We start from the raw sequence: 16,316 nt of genomic DNA, 5'->3' as shown, positions 1-16,316 counted from the left end.
TTGCTAGATCCAAGACGCGAGCGAGTGCCCGAGCGTCATCGACGTCACTGGCCAACACGCGCTTGCGCTTTCGACTTCATTGACTTAAACTTTTGAATAGAAGCTGGAATTAATTCACTATTTTTCTGTTGATTTATTTTCAAAATCATAAAGAAGCAATCCATTGACATCGCTTTCAGCGTGCATTTTGAGTACAGATTTTACCAATTCAATTACGATTTATTGTGCAGAGCTAGTCTAGTTCCACGACTTGAACACAGAGGGCGCGGAAATTCAATTCAATTAAAATATATTGCATCACGTAGAAAAAAATTTGACAAGGTATTTATTTCTTATTTACTTAGTTGAATCGGCAAATATATTTTCACTCACAGCTGATGACAGTGAGGCGCTGTAAGGGAGAAAGGTGCCACTACATTTGCTATGTAAAATAAAGATCTTTTCTAGCCTAAATCTCCTTTTTAATTTTGACGTCCTTTTTTGTAGAGAATAATGACGGATCAGAGGCAATCGGGACGAATCAAAGACGTTCAAGCTCGTCGAGTTCTGGATGTCGCCGCCCGCCGACGGAGGATGAAAAAAGCGCTGGAAGCTTTAGATCAAGACAATTACCAGGACGATCCGCACGCTGATTTAAAAATGAGCAAAAGGGCGCCGAAGTTCGAAGAGTCGATGGAAACTTCGAAAAAAAAACGTAAAAAAGGAAGCGATTACATGAAATACCGGATGAAACGAAGTTTTGCAGCGTTAGTAGAAGAAGAACAAATGAATCAACGTGAACCACCAAATTTCTTCACGGCCATGGCATCGAGTTCCACGTTCCCTGAACGCAATTTCTGCGCCGTTTGCGGATTTCCGTCGAATTATACGTGCGTTCAATGCGGTACACGGTATTGTTGTGTGAAATGTCTAACGACTCATCAAGATACGAGATGTTTGAAATGGACGGCTTGATGATTCCTCGATGTATCTCCTGGTGGCTTGAGCTTGTTAAAGTGAAACTACTGAGTTCACAGACCGTGGCCGATCGGTGCCATGCGCATTTTCGTGACACTGTCAGACCTTTCCTTGTGAATTTGCAAATGTCAAAAATTGAATATATGAACTTTTTTGTATTTTAATGCATTAACTGATTGACATGATTTTATATTGAGATCTATTCTTCACATTGCATTTTGTATCAGTTTATTTTTCAGTGTACATATAAAATCTCATTGAACGATTTTCTTGTCTTTTTAATTTTTGAGGTACTTGATTCTCAGCCCATACTTGTACAATCATTTTCGGTTGGGATCATTCTTCTATTCTAAGTTCATTGAAACGAACATTAGCTCCTTGGGCAGCGTGGCTGTCGAGTGTGTGTGTGGACGGGTTTCGCATCCGCTACAGTTCTAGCTCCCGCCGATTTTTGGCCTCGGGCTCAAATCTTTCTAATCACTCGGCCGAACTCATCACCATCACCCGAGAAGTTCCAAGGCTGTCCCTAATAATCAAGATTTCTCCAAGCTGTCCACTGACGCCATCCACACACCACCCTAGATGGGCATCCCAACGAACTGTGATGATGGGTTGGTAGTGACTCTGCAACCTACCAAAATTTAAAAAATGATCGACAAAATCCAATCAACTCAAAACGAATAGAATCGTCATTCAACATACAATAACCATTTATTCGAAGAAATTGTCGTCATGATTCCGAGAGTTATCATTCAAGAATAGTCAACCAGGCAGGGTCCTCGCATCTACCTGATAATACATACACATTTTACAGTAAAATTTACAGTTGACATTTTTAGCAATACTTATTTCAATCTATAGTTCTGGTAACAACTAATAAGCATTAACATTCACAGATTATGAATCATCCTTCCCAATCGGGTAGATGTTTGAATACAAATATTCTTTGGCGTTAAATTAATGCAGATAGAAAATACTGAAAGTGTGAAGATTAGTTCGATCATATAACGTTGGGAGACCGTAGATATTTATTTCAACAAGAACGACTGGTTGGTACGGAAGCCCCTAGGTGACGTATGAGATAATTTTTTTCATAATTTCGACTTATTAAGTCGAATTTCGACATAATAAGTCGAATTTCGTGTAAATTAAGTCGAAATTCGACATGAAAATCAAAACTCGAAATTCGACTTATTATGTCGAAATTCGACTTAATAAGTCAAAATTGTGAAAAAATTTTCTCATATGTCACCTAGGGGCTTCCGTAGTACGGCCACGTGTTCATCGAATTCATTGTTCACGTGAGGTCGAACATGATTTTCGCAAAACAGCTGAATATATTTGCTCACTACATTCCCCCGATCGTAATTGCACAAACATGTAGAATTTTAATCGAATTTGTTCACACATAGGCTTAGGTAAAAGAAGAACGTATATCGTCATATTCATTCATTTAATCGATATATTAAAACGACCGACAATTCAAATGGCGCATGCTACAAATTATGTCAAGCATTTTTCTAGAGGAAATGCCTTATCGATTCGTTATCACGGGTCTAATTAAACTCAAAGTCAGCTTGACGAAATCCAAAATATAATATACCGAGCTTTCTATTTCACTACCATGCAATAGCGCAGTAAGTACAAAATACACGGGAAAGAAATGCATTGAAAAAAATCAAAAGGAACATTCTATAAACAACAGACTGTCGGAATAATAAGATCAATACCCATTATTATGTACAAATTCAAAGACATATTTAATTGCAAGAATTGAAATTAAGACAAATCGGACTCTTTCTTGTGACCGTCTTAGTTTTTAATCTTTAAAATTTGTACAAATAATAAAGTGGGTTTTAATCTTATTATCTATTCCCCACATCTCCGAGTGCCATTTCCACCAGTTTAAGTAATACTGATACCTTAAAGGCTGCATTATTTGTCATTTAATTAGAAACAAAATAAACCTATCACTAATGACTAATTCAGATCAATTCAATACGGTGAAATAAAGTTCATTAACTCAATGAGATCAAACCACCTCCTATATGCGTGTGAAGAAAATAAATATTCTATGAAACATGAAATTCAGTTTTACAATCCTGTATCACGATTAAGCATGAGATAGTAACCAAAAGATGACATTTAGTAAAAAATATTATTAAACCAACCTGGTCGTGTTGGCCTTTAAAAACATCCACTGTACATTTTAACTACAGCTTGAAATCCATCAACCGCCAATTCTCTTAAATTAAAATGACTCCATTGCACAATCGTACAAAATTCAATCCAATCATAGACGGACATCATTTTCACGAAAAAGAAATATTTCGATTTGATTATATCTACGAGCAATTATCCGTTTATTCATTTTCGTCTGGGATCGATTTTTTGGGCTATTTCTCTTAGTCTTTTGAACACATACCTCTAATTGGTCTTGCGGTAATAGAATTTTAGCAATAGTGTAAAATTGATATAAAAACAATGGTTAATTCAGACTGTTCAGTTTCACTGGTCATATGACGACCAAATTAAGGTATTTAATAAATGTGTTCAAAAGATTAAGAAAATATCCCAAAAATAGATCTCAGACAAAAAAAATACACTTTTTCTAGATTACATGCACCATGCATTCCACGCCGTTCTCAGCTCCGCAGGGGTAACTTGGTGTGACGTCATCACCGTTCGTTTGTAATGGCACGCATCGAAACGAACTTTGGAATTATGAAAACCGGCGAGCGACCGCGCCGTATACCCGAGTTTTTTAATACATATAGCCATGAAAATGTCTTCTAAGTGAAAAAACGGTACGTTTTTAGCCACGCTCACGACTTCCTTGGCGACTTTGGTCGATATGATATAACCGGGACCGGTACAGAAGCGCGGGTAAACGTTTGACGGGTACGATCGTACCGACGCATACCATTTTGATCGTTTGTCACGAATCGGGCCTCCGGGTCCAACACACAGACCGCCGTACCCTCGATCTTTGATTAATTTATCCATTTCCCCGGATTTTATTTTTGATACTAATTTAGGAGTGTTCGCCCACATATCATCGTCTATTTTCAATATATATCTAGCCTTTTCGCAAAAGCTGGTCGCCCATTTCAAACCCATGTTCGTTTTATACGTGAGGTTCGAATAGCTATCAACGAAATCCTCTTGTAATATATCGTGAAATTGCAAACTTTCTTGTTTCACTAATTGATTGTCGGCTGGTTTTCCCGATCCAAATAAGAATACGTGACGCACGTTCGCCATATTACCTTTCGATGGGCTTGCCCAAGTCTCGCGAATGGCGTCTCTTTGAGCGCGTTTCGAAAACGAAGTCAGAATAATCAGCAATAAGTCCACGTCCCCAGTGGCGCATATATTTGGTTCGTTAATGATTAGATTGAAATTATGTAAGTTACAATTCGTACAAGTTTCCTGGCGGTAAGCGGGCTTCTGAGGAGTTTTCGGTTTCGGCTTCGGAGTTGGTTTTGTCGAAGAATGCGCCGACATTTTCACGGTCGTATTTTTCGCCGAGTTCTTTATCGTCGTTGCGATCGAACTTGTGCTTTTCGGTTGCACTCTCGATTTCTGTTGGTCGATCGTCGACGCATCGTATCCTAAAATGCGTTTCACTACGGACATGTTTTGAACTGCGAATCGCGCAGACGGTAGGCGAGACGCCGACACGTAACCCATCATAAACATTATATAAAATCCACACATTAAACTCAGAAATACAACGGCTAACACTCCGAACTTGGAGACTAACCGACACGGCGCCCACAATTTCTTCGCCGCTGAATGTTCCATAATGCAGATTGTGCCCGAGCCTTTCAATCGCTCGGCACGGCCTGAAAGACATTAAAATTCTAAATAACATGATACAGGGTGTCCCATTAATTACTATACATAAAGAACTGCCTGTATCCTCCACATTTCTCAATGAAATGTTTCGATTTTCCACCAAAGGATAGAATGTAACGGTACTTTTTGATTATTATCATGGTTGCTATGGTAATTTGCTTAGTGATTTCCTAGCAACTGATTACATTGTTGTAGGGATTTTGTGTAATTTCGATTTAGAAAAGATCACTTTTAAATCATGTGTATGTCAATGAAACAAAAAGCCTAGACTGTATGCTGTTTTTTTAGGAAACCAAATCTTTCTGTCAGTCTGAATCACAGATTTTGGAGTTAAAAATCCCTATCTGATTGCAGAGAAGCCACTTGATGTCATCAAGTGAGCTGTCTGTTGTCTACTAGGTGTGATCTTTTGATTTGCCATACAGTAGGTCATCCAATGGGCCTATAATCGGGCCACACTTTTTGACAAAAAAGGAAATGGTGACTATGAATAGAGCCGGCTATCATACGATGCCGATTCAGTACTCCATTACAAAACTGTGTAGATGTCTAGAGGAAGTCTCAATCCAGTGTGGTTCCAACAGAATGGTGTGCAATGTTTTACAGCACGCAAAACAATTGATGTTCTGCATAGGCATTTTGGTCACAGTATCTCAGCGCTGCAAACTGTGCTACTGGGCCCCATACTCGCCTGACCTAAATCCACTGGACTTTTACTTGTGGGGCTACTGCTGAAGGACACAGTGTACTAAAACAAACCAAAAACTATTGATGATTTAAAGAGAAACGTCTGCAATAACACAGATGATTGGCAACGTACAGAGAAATTTCAACAATAGACTGAATCATGTGATAAAATTGACAGCTTCTCTCATCTAGTATATTTTGTAAACTAATTGGATTTTAGTAAAGTAATTTTTTTGTGGTGAAAAGTATTATTGTAATCCATCTATCCTGGAGATTTGGCTGATATATCACAAGCGGTTTGAAAATGACAGGCAGTTCTTTATGTATAGTAATTAATGGGACACCCTGTAATTTCCAGGTTAAGTTCCGCATCAGTCGACCTAGACACCATACACTCACCATATACTCTTTTGAAATGCGATCTCAGCTCAAAAAAAAAATGATTTTGATAAATAAACTATCTACACCGACCATATCACATTTTATGTTTGTTCGTTATATCATTTTGACGATATGATCTTCATACGATTGAAAATTCACCGTGTCGTTCGTGTCTTAGTGTCTGTGGTACAACAGACACAATATGAGGTTCTTTGTGAAACATCATTAACTTAACGCATCACTGAATGTATTGACTTTAAATCTAATATTTATGTGTATTCTGATGTACGCGCTCGCCCTTTCCAGGTGACGCCCTTCAGCGCGTTAATAATGGTGACAAATAAAAATTTTAGTAGCATCAAATTATGCTCATGACTGTTACCCAAATTGCCAAAACTATCTTTCCCGTCTTAACAATTGCCTACGTTTTTCATTAAGATTTAGTCTATTCAGTTTTTGCGATGAGCTATTAGTCACGATCTGTGATATTCTATACGAAATAAACGGAGGCCTACGTGTACTAAGCGCACCGTGCGAAACTGACCGTGTGCATGCGTTTAACAGGACTCACGATGGCCAACGCTCAATACGTGCTCCACTGCACTCACCGTAATACTCACTTTAAAAACAAAGTATATTCTATAAACGATATACCGGTACTCGCCTCCCTGGCATCGTTCAGGCTTGGAGTAATCATTGATTACTCCAAGGTTCAGGCTACAATACCGGCAAATGTGGTGCCACATGAATTCGATTCAGGATTGATAATATCGGGAATCAACTCTTGATAATTGTTACTCCGAAACTGGAGTGATCTTCTTCGACACCAGCTGACGCCTTTGAAAATGGCAATTTTCGAAATTCGCAAGCTGTCAACCAGCCTAGCAGTGTTCCAAATTTATCGGCCAGCTTATTGATAATCAACTTAGTTATTACTGTATTAATCTTCACGAGGTAATTCATATACAGTCGTTGATTCAAAAACATATACCGTACATCAAGTTGTCCATGAAGTATCAGGAAAGTATCATTGTGTACCGGTACAGATCTTGGATATGTTTGCTCTTGGAAATCATGCCTATAATGCCTTGTCAGGCCGAACTAATATTGGAAAATATACGGTATAGTATGGCCTATAAGAACACTAACCTTATGTAACCCCAACAAGTAAGACTTCGAGAGTCTAAAAGTTGTCAACTATGGTCGTAATGTGTTATGAAGCACTTAGAGACGTTCTCAATTTGCGATGTTGTATTCATAGCCCATAGCTCAACGAGGCCGACCGGTATTTCACGTACAATTGTTTGAATTCTATTATTATAGCGAGACTTATAGAGGCTTTCTTTAGTAAGGAGTCCAACCAGTCAATCGAGATGGCAGCACTAAATCTGAATTTCTCACCTCCTTATACCATGGAAATGGTTGGAGTGTAAATAAATATTCGTATTCTCTCGGTAACTATGCAATCGAAAATTCACAACGACATCGTACGAAAAATCTAACGACATTAGGCCTACTTTCCAATACAGCTTAAAGGGATATTTTCAAAGCCCGAATACATTCCAACTAAAATCTATTTCCATCTATCTTAACACATTAGTCGCACAAACCAGCGAAAATTAGCGAAGGACCGGAACGATCACCAGTGAATAATCCAAACACAATTTACGAATGTTCGTGCAAACAAGAAATCAAGCCTGGAAAATGACAATCCAAACCTTAACCGTAGCATGCACATTGGCAACATGCTCAAACGCCTATAATAGGTACACAGTTTTCCGGCACTGGGAATGGGGGTGATTATGACTATCATGCTTCCTGGTCAAACGCTTATATTTTCTTGCACTGGGATCATTTTACAATAGCCATATTAAATAAATAAAACTCGGTTTAGATGCTAGACAATTTTCGTTAAGCATCGTACGAAATGAACTAAGTCTAAAGACCTAATCAAGCTAGCTGTCACAGAAAATGGTGCGAAACGGTACGGTACCTGGGCTTTACTTGTCTTTAGAATGGTTTTACTACATCGCTGTCTAAGTAAACACTAGCCGTTAAACATCTTATACTCAAATCAACTAGACTGAGGTCCGTCACTGAAAAATGGTACTAAACGCCATACCTTTAGAATGATTTTTACTGCATCGCTGTCAAAAGTCAGTATCATCTCGCATCAGCACTGGAGCTGAGTACTGACGCCGCCGTCACTAAGGGATATTCCATCGATTGCAGCTACTCGTTGTAGTAACGCGACAGCGCCTCGCGATGCGACGCTCCGATCGATTCACAGTGCCCGTCGAGCATGCAACTGCGAATATTAGTCAGACTCTGGCTACTATTCTATACCCATCAGTACATCAGCATGCATCACGAGTCGGGCTCAGTACTTTTGGCTATCTCTCCCAGACCTACGCTATTGAACTCCAAGTTTTGAAATCATGACGAGTAAAATCGACGAGTAGTGAAGATTTAATAGCACAGAATTATTAATTTCTCAGGATAAATATTTATTTTGTTTTTCCTGTAATTATTTACAAACATAAACGACGGTGACCTCAACATCCAGTGCAGTACATTAAGATTTCTTATATTTTTGTCAGAATGGAATATAAGGCACAAAGTATTTCACCATTTCAATATCGAACTGCACAATCCACTGAAATTCACACGTTCAATCAGTCACTAACCAAATATTTCACTTATGAAATGTATCGGGATTATATCGTATACGAAGCTTTAAAACCTGCTTTGAGTAGCACATGGATGAGAAGAAAGATTCTGAAATTTTCACATTGCTATTTTCCACTTTTTTCACATTTCGTCACTGCGAAGACTACTCGAAGACACGGGATTTTCACATATATTTTCCATACCGAAAATAGAATTTTTCAAAACGGTCATACCTAATGCAATTTTTTCATATTTGGCGAAAATTTAACAATTAGGACTGTAAGAAGGGTATACAAATCAATGACTGACACCAGGGGTCGGTTTCACAAAGCATAATTAACTTTAATTATAATTAGGACCTAAATCATGATTAAATTTCCTTAATCATGATTAGTTAATTACGATTAAAATTCGGTTTCACGAAAGGGTTTAATTACAAAATTAACTAATTACATAATTAGGCAACTTAATTACAATTTAACTGTATCAAAATGGCGGAACTTTATACAGCCATTTGCTGTCCAAGCATCAACAACAGGAACAACCTTCCTTGTTTAGAGGAAAAGAGAAATTCACTCCTTTGGGAGTTAAAGATTGCTCTGAAAGGTCTCAGGAACCAGTGGAAAAACTTAGCAAGATGTCTCAAAAGTTTTTAAATAGAAACTCACCTCCAGTCAGCAAAATAAAATCCTCGTAAATGGGGTTTATTTCCGAGCAGTGATTAGCACTTTTTAACACTTACTCCATAGATATGTACTCTACTGACAGAAATCTATCATATGTATGGACAAAATCAATTAATTCAATACTTCTAAGTATGTGGTGGTCGTGCTGACAAAAACATAGGACGTTTGAAAATAAATCAATAGAATTTAGAGTATTGACATTTTACAAAAGGCAAAAAATCCAAATTATTTGAGCCAAACAATCTGAAAAACTGAATAAGTGTAGGAATTGCCGTCATCAATTAATAAACACCAAATTCCATGAATAATATCTGCAGCTTTTTGTTTTTAATAATGAACTAATGATGATTAAATGGTTTAATTACACTCTAGAGGAGAATTAAATTTTGTAATTAACTTAATTATAATTTAAGTTAATTACGTTTTGTGAAACACCTAACTTGATTAAATCATGATAATTTAATCATGATTAGTGATTTAATCATAATTAAGGGTTAATTACGCTTTGTGAAACCGGCCCCTGACTATGAACATGTACATGTACTATGAACTATTTATGGTCAATGTTGAGTCCAGAAGAGCCTATCAGGAAATCTACAAAGAAATTTTTCTGACGAGAATTTTCAATTTTTTTACACAAAATTTTACTTATCAGAACTGTTTGCGTTTTTTTTTTCACATTCTTCACATGCCTCTCATCCCTGGTAAAGTTGACATACGAATCTCTATGACATCGACAGAAAAGCTAGCATAACATTAACATAAATAAATACCCTTCATCGAAGCATTCTTAAATGATCTCGACATGCAATGATAACAGAACAATTGGCTATAGTAATCAGGCACAAAGTCATTGATGAGACAAGTGCAACATGTGTCACAATATTTAAAAAATCCATACACATGTATCTATAATAATTCATACAAAAAAAAACAATTTTCATTAACCGGACGGGGAGGGTACAAGGTTTCTATCAGCTTTTCATTGTCCCGATGGTTCTACTGCTTAGGCTAAAAAAAATTGATACCTTGTTTCTCCGCTCTGCTGAGCTTAAATGTTGACCCGGCCGGCCGCCTATCTACCCTATACATTATTTTTTTTTAAAATCGTGATCAATTTTACCATAACAGACCCGGCCGCTATAGAAATGAACTGTTTACAAAATTTATCATATTTTATAAAAATGACCCGGCCGCTGCGGAGAAACAAGGTATCATTTTTGTTTAGCCTTATATCCAATTTGCACATTGCATGTGAGCTAAATAAATACCAGAGATTTCCTACAAATATTACTGTTCGGCTTAAATGATTTTCTCGCGCATGAAAAATGGCTTAAAAAAAGGGTGCCCAGGGTGGCCACCGCCCTGTGGAAACTCGAGGAGGGGCATCAGAAAGATCAAGGGGAAAAGCGTGGAAAAAAGTCAGGGAAAACGCAGGGAATTTAAACATGTTGTACGGTGAACTCATGTTTCTTCATCAATACAAAATTAATGAAAAATGAATTAAAACAAACCAAACAAAGATTCCTGGCAATTCACTCAGAGAATTTGTAAACGGGGAAGTGGCCACTCTGAAGACTCTGAAAACCATTCAATTTGGCCCCGGAATGAGACTGGGATGTCCGGAATTTCAAACCCAGTGAAAAGACTAAGCGCCTTAAGTACTTGTTTTGTTGCGTGTGCTAATATGAGATCTACCAATGAATATTTGGTAGCTACGCGCCTGCAGTACAGCTCACATACCCTCAATCAAAATGAACCTCGTGCAGTTGAATATGAAGCGACCATAACACAGCACTAGCAAAAACAGGGTGTAAAATTGTGTTGAAATCCGACTAGAACTTGAATACAATTGATCGTTACGTGATTTGCACGGCTCTTTAGATCCTAAACTGATAACAAGAACAATTTTCTTATTTCAAAATGACTGTCGACCTCATTCATAAAGTATTGAAATATGAGTTTTTTGGAATGCTTACCGCAGTAGTTACGACAAATCGGAACAAAATTTTCACGGTAGGCAATGCGTTATAAACAGCTGGACATACGAATGACCCCAGATGTCATTGACTCGGTTCAGGTTTTCACCAAAGCATCGATTAAAATCCATTCTTACCAGAGACAATTTGCTAGTTAACCATATACAATCGACGATCGCAACAGATGTGAATAATTCGTACATTCAAATGAACCGTTATCAACAATTGCGGAAAGTATCATGAATGGAACGCTAAAATACCCTTAATAAATCAAACGAGCCATTGGAAACATATTATCCGCTAAAGAGGATTTGCTGTTGTGCTGAATACAGGTAAAGCTAAAGCCTTATAAACACTATGTATTCAAAGTACAAGATAGTAGAAATACCGAAGAATATTCCTTATTTACGAAAGTAGTAAATGACTAAATGAAAGAAACAATTTCCCAATATTCCTCTCAATTCTCCTATATCCGTTATCATCGCGTCAACAAATTTCAACCGCAAATTGAACGCTGAACCGTTGTGCTTTTTCCTGAACCACACCTAACCCCAATAACACGCGAGCATCAGCGACGACGTTATCGTAAACAGGTGGTCGAAAAACTACACGAAAATTGCATCGTTATTTAACACGTATATAAAACACGAAATTATCACATGTAAAAGAAAATTTCTTCCGATTATTTTTTCAATCTAAATCTTCCGGTTGCATTATTACAGCAGCGGGCGATGAATTGTTAATCCCCGAAGTGCCGGGCTGCGCGTCTTCATCGGCGTCATCACCGCCGTTACCGAATAAACTCTGTATTAAATTATCTGAAAACAGAAAAAATTCATTGCAACTCGTTAAGATTTATTCAATGTTCTATTCCAGGCCCTAATAATAAAGCTAATTACCTAACATCCCTGAGCCTCTAGGTTGTGGAGGTGGTACGCCGAAGAATATCTGTCCAATCCGATCCAAGTACTAAAATAGAATTACAATTAATCAATCGATTTCCAATAATGTAAAATCCGTCCATAGTCATTTTCAGAGAGACAATCGAAACAGCAAATATGATTTTGTTGTAAGTTAAGCATATGCACAGATAATTACACGTGTATTAGGAAATATTAGTTGACACCAACAAATAGCTCGAATGAAACATTTCGCAATCTATTTTTCATTTCTATGGTGAGATTTTACGTTATCCTTACAACAGGACGTAATGTTTCATAAAATGTTTCAGCTGAAATATTTTATGAAAGGTTCCTGTGATTCAGAAATTCAGAAAAAAACGTTCAAGATCTACTGCTCACCTCTGAATACGTGGGATCCCGATTAATGGATGGCTGATACTGTTCGCATAGAATTGTAAACACGGTTAATTTTCCACTGAAATTGAAAAAAAGTGGGTCAGTAATTAAAGTAATTCAATTATTTCTCATAGATGGCGAATCGGTAGTTCAAATGACTACGACAGGATTAGAGTTCTGAAATACAAACCTATCTACGGCAAATAAAAGAAACCAGATGAAGTTAAGCAATGGTTTGAGAAATGGAGGTCCTTTCTCTAGTTGCGGATGTTTACTCGTATAATTGAAGAATACTATGTGAGCTGTGTGCTTCTTTTTTAAACACAAATACCTACGAAAAAATAAAAGCAAAATTTAACAATCTGCAATGATACTGCAGCAGGTAAGGACTCCGACTTATAGTTGCGCTTCAATTTCTTCTTCTACCTCTCGTTTGAAATCGATGTTTTTTCTCTTTCAATTTTCAGTGTGCGTAGGAAAGTGAATCATATCTTATTCAATGACTTGTTTCATATATATATGTTTTGGAGAGCCTGAAATCTAGTTTAAAGTATCGTTGCACCATCTGGTGAGTGCTACTGTTACTGCACAGTCACGTTATAGTGTCAATTCATCTACCAATGTTAGTGTTGGCGGTTAATCAAAGTAACCAATAACTGACTAAATTCACGTAACAAGGTCTTTTCAAATCAGTCATTCCCGAATATAAGCATTTATAAAGGAGAAAATTTCAATTTCAACACCTACTTAGACGTACATGTAGTTTACTATTAATACAACTAAAAACATCTGATTGCCTATTTCTCAAAATTGAACAGGTTTCAGGTATTTTGCTAAAAATCAATCAACGTTAATAGCATTTACTATTTAGAAGGACGTTTTAAGGAATCCAAGGAGTCATAGGGACCCTGTGAAATGAGGAAACTGAGTGGAATACCGAGGGTGGTGGATAATCGATGGGTCTAACTGACTGTGGGTAGTATAACACTTACTGAAGAACAGCCTGCGCGATGAAACAATCTACTTCCGAAGGGAACCCTTTTTTAACGTGGTATTCGATCAACATTTCAGCGCAGTTTTCTCCATCGGTCGAATGTAGGAAGTGATACCTCGCATCGACGTAATTCTTCTCTGTTGAAATTGCGAAACAATTTATCAGCAAAATGAAAGGTTAAAAGAGATTGATATATAAGTACTGCAGCAATCGGGGATTCCACTTGTGGCAAGCAAGGATCTGCAAAGTTAGTTTGAAGTTACTCGGTTTTCTGTGTTCAATTTCCCTTTGAGTGCTTATTAATATTACCCAAAAATGCTGCAGATTATTTGAAAATTTAAAAAAATTCCAACCCAACGGGCACAACACTTCACAGCGTCCACAACGCGATGCAGTGTACAATTAGTTATTAATATTTCACTATGTTTGACGGGTGCTACCATCTTTCAATACAGATGAAAACTAATAACTAATTACATCAATACACTGTGAGCCCATCACTGATTTCTACACCGCACAGTAAGGGTTACAAATTGATCAGTAATAGTGAAAACTTAACTAAACCACTGTGTAGAAAATACAAGCCCCGTACATTCATTTCACAGTCCTATGTATAATTTGCATCAATTTGGGACAATAAAAGATTTATTTTAAAGTTGATAATGAACTGATTTTGACCGATTAAGGATTGATGCTCATCGCACCAAGTGGGATAGCTCCTCACCTTCCCAAAGAGTAAATGCCAGTCGTTTATGTAACGCCGTTGCTTCCTGGCACTGTTGCACGTCAGCGCTCCGCGCCCATCTGACAGCAGAATTTACAAAGTTCATACGATCCTGAGAATTCTGTTCCATTTTCTTATGAATCGATATCAGCTTATCTGGAAAAATTAAACAACAAGGATAAAGATGGCAGCAGTTTGAAACAACAACAATGGAATAAACGTCCCAGATTCTCTTCTTACCGATCGTTTGATCAGATGCCGGGATATTCGCAGAATTAAGAATTTCTATAAGTAGCATAGCCAGATCTGCTCCACTTTCAAATTGGCCGTGATCTAATAAAGTTGAGGCACCGGTATAGATTAAATCTATCGCTTCCGCGTATTTCTTCTGCGCATTATACCTAATCACATACAAAAAATATCATTAAATAATTGTAAAAATCCCAGAGGTTTAGTAGAGTACGTAAAAGTAAAACTTGTTGGTGATTCATTTTTAGTAAAAACCATATGTCGCCAAACATTGTTGGTTTTAAAATGAGGCATTAAATTAATACAGTAAGTTAATTTTCACATGGCCTCATCAGGCTTTATCTTAATGAAAAAGGATTAGTAGAGATTGCGTGTTTAACTGCTATCATTTTCAAAATATGGCCAAAATCAGCCACAACAAATCCACAGGGACTTGTCACGACTGATAATGGATGAGACCAATGATGGGGGTACCAGTAGGCAGTATCCCTGCAACTGTATAATAATATAATTTTTATATTAAACAGGGATAGTGGACCTCTGGTCATTGATATTGGTTTTATTCATTCACTATCAATTGTGACAAGTCCCTGTGAACAAATCAGCATAACAGCGAACACAGAAAATACTATATCAGTCCAGAACAAACTCCCCCGGCCCTAGTTAGTTACCTAATCGTTGGTGGTAAGCTTTTTATAATCGGATGGGCTTATACCAACGTTAGGGATGACAAGGACCAAAACACGGTTGAAAAAAGTAACACTTCAAAAATATACTTTCTATCCACTTCAGTCCACAATTAATGGCTTAATTCACAAACTAACACAGGTAGCTTTCGAAATAATCCAAGTCTATGTATGTTTCGAGTGATTAATCAACATTATTTTGAGAAATTAATTAATTTCCTTACAAATTTCGCCATTGGCCGCCATTTCTCTGTATTGCACATGTGGCATGATAAGACAAGGGGACCTACAAGGATTTAGATAAAACTTTCAAGACGAAACGACAATTTTTATTTTTGATGGTTTTCCAACCTATATTTCAAATCTTCGTGTTTTCCATTATAAACAATGAAATAATGAATTCTGGTAAAAGAAAAATGTGAATAAGTGTTGATTTCTTAATATTTTTCAATTTCGTCGTTTCGCTTCGTTAGTTTGTGCTGTTGTCCTGGCCTCAGTCCACAGGTGCCAGCACCTCCAGTAATTTTCAAAATGGCAGCTGTTGACTCTACGGAAATTTACTCTCACTTTACGGCCGATTTGCACATGGATTAAGATCGTCAGGTGAGGTGTTATAGGTATCAGACAAACTACGAATCTGTTGTGCGTCGATTACAACAAAAATTTGACGGATATCTTAAGAGACAATGAAATGCCAGGCAAATTACTCGTCAGTCAAATTGGCTGACGAAGATTTCATACAAAAATGACCTTCCCATTCCTGACTGTGGTTTGTGAAAATATCCGATCGTGAAACTAAACCACAGACAGGTTACTGACTACCCCGGCCCCGGCCCTCTCCTCTAGCAGATTCTCTTTCGTTTCGATTCCATAACTATTTTGATTAGTGTGACGTATGAGTTATCAATGTGTGGTCTCACCTAAAATAAAGCGTTCTATACATCTGATGAGCTTCATAATAATTCCCAGCTTCAATACTCGACTGTAATTTCGTTAAAACTCTGCTAACTCCTCGATGATCTCGCCGGCTGTCCGCCATCTTGGTTCAGTCGTGCAACAGCTATTTACCGCTAGCTACTGTCACGTAAAAACGAAAAATACACGTAACGTCAAAAAGAACCTCATTATAGAAATAATTCTCAAT

The 16,316-nt window shown here is 37.4% G+C and overlaps 3 protein-coding genes across 5 annotated transcripts; 1 reads left to right on the top strand and 2 right to left on the bottom strand.

Moving 5' to 3' along the window:
• Nucleotides 1-251: 251 nt before the first annotated feature.
• Nucleotides 252-1,214, top strand: LOC141904122 (zinc finger HIT domain-containing protein 1-like). 2 transcript variants are annotated; one of them, XM_074792635.1, is made up of 2 exons: nt 252-321; nt 487-1,214. In XM_074792635.1, exon 2 carries the CDS (start codon nt 493-495, stop codon nt 952-954), a length of 462 nt encoding a protein of 153 aa, XP_074648736.1. In that variant the 5' UTR covers nt 252-321; nt 487-492; the 3' UTR covers nt 955-1,214. The 2 variants fall into 2 exon arrangements, with proteins under 2 accessions (XP_074648736.1, XP_074648737.1); XM_074792636.1 differs by having other exon boundaries at nt 284-406.
• Nucleotides 1,215-2,203: 989 nt separating this feature from the next.
• Nucleotides 2,204-8,109, bottom strand: LOC141903235 (beta-1,3-galactosyltransferase 1-like). Of its 2 annotated transcripts, none has more exons than XM_074791318.1 (2): nt 8,009-8,109; nt 2,204-4,805 (listed from the first exon to the last, which is right to left on the bottom strand). In XM_074791318.1, exon 2 carries the CDS (start codon nt 4,762-4,764, stop codon nt 3,574-3,576), a length of 1,191 nt encoding a protein of 396 aa, XP_074647419.1. In that variant the 5' UTR covers nt 4,765-4,805; nt 8,009-8,109; the 3' UTR covers nt 2,204-3,573. The 2 variants fall into 2 exon arrangements, with proteins under 2 accessions (XP_074647419.1, XP_074647418.1); XM_074791317.1 differs by lacking the exon at nt 8,009-8,109 and adding an exon at nt 7,036-7,163.
• A 283-nt stretch (nt 8,110-8,392) lies between these two features.
• On the bottom strand, nt 8,393-16,211 carry LOC141903236 (Golgi to ER traffic protein 4 homolog). The gene is made up of 8 exons (XM_074791319.1): nt 16,093-16,211; nt 14,478-14,638; nt 14,238-14,393; nt 13,512-13,650; nt 12,710-12,850; nt 12,523-12,598; nt 12,121-12,190; nt 8,393-12,039 (listed from the first exon to the last, which is right to left on the bottom strand). Exons 1-8 carry the CDS (start codon nt 16,209-16,211, stop codon nt 11,912-11,914), a joined length of 990 nt encoding a protein of 329 aa, XP_074647420.1. The 3' UTR covers nt 8,393-11,911.
• Between the last annotated feature and the right edge of the window lie 105 nt (nt 16,212-16,316).

The sequence above is a fragment of the Tubulanus polymorphus genome, chromosome 4, assembly GCF_964204645.1.
Source record: "Tubulanus polymorphus chromosome 4, tnTubPoly1.2, whole genome shotgun sequence".
Taxonomy (NCBI): Eukaryota; Metazoa; Nemertea; class Palaeonemertea; order Tubulaniformes; family Tubulanidae; genus Tubulanus; species Tubulanus polymorphus.
Note: the sequence above shows the minus strand (reverse complement) of the source record. Positions and strands in the feature narration are given on the sequence as shown.

Excerpts from the sequence above, each read along its gene's own strand:
- LOC141904122 (XM_074792635.1), top strand. The coding sequence starts at position 493 with ATGACGGATCAGAGGCAATCGGGACGAATCAAAGACGTTCAAGCTCGT.
- LOC141903235 (XM_074791318.1), bottom strand. The coding sequence starts at position 4,764 with ATGGAACATTCAGCGGCGAAGAAATTGTGGGCGCCGTGTCGGTTAGTC.
- LOC141903236 (XM_074791319.1), bottom strand. The coding sequence starts at position 16,211 with ATGGCGGACAGCCGGCGAGATCATCGAGGAGTTAGCAGAGTTTTAACG. Across the intron at positions 14,639-16,092 it reads TATAGAACGCTTTATTTTAG|GTATAATGCGCAGAAGAAAT; the intron begins GTGAGACCACAC and ends GTATGTGATTAG. Across the intron at positions 12,040-12,120 it reads TAGAGGCTCAGGGATGTTAG|ATAATTTAATACAGAGTTTA; the intron begins GTAATTAGCTTT and ends TTCTGTTTTCAG.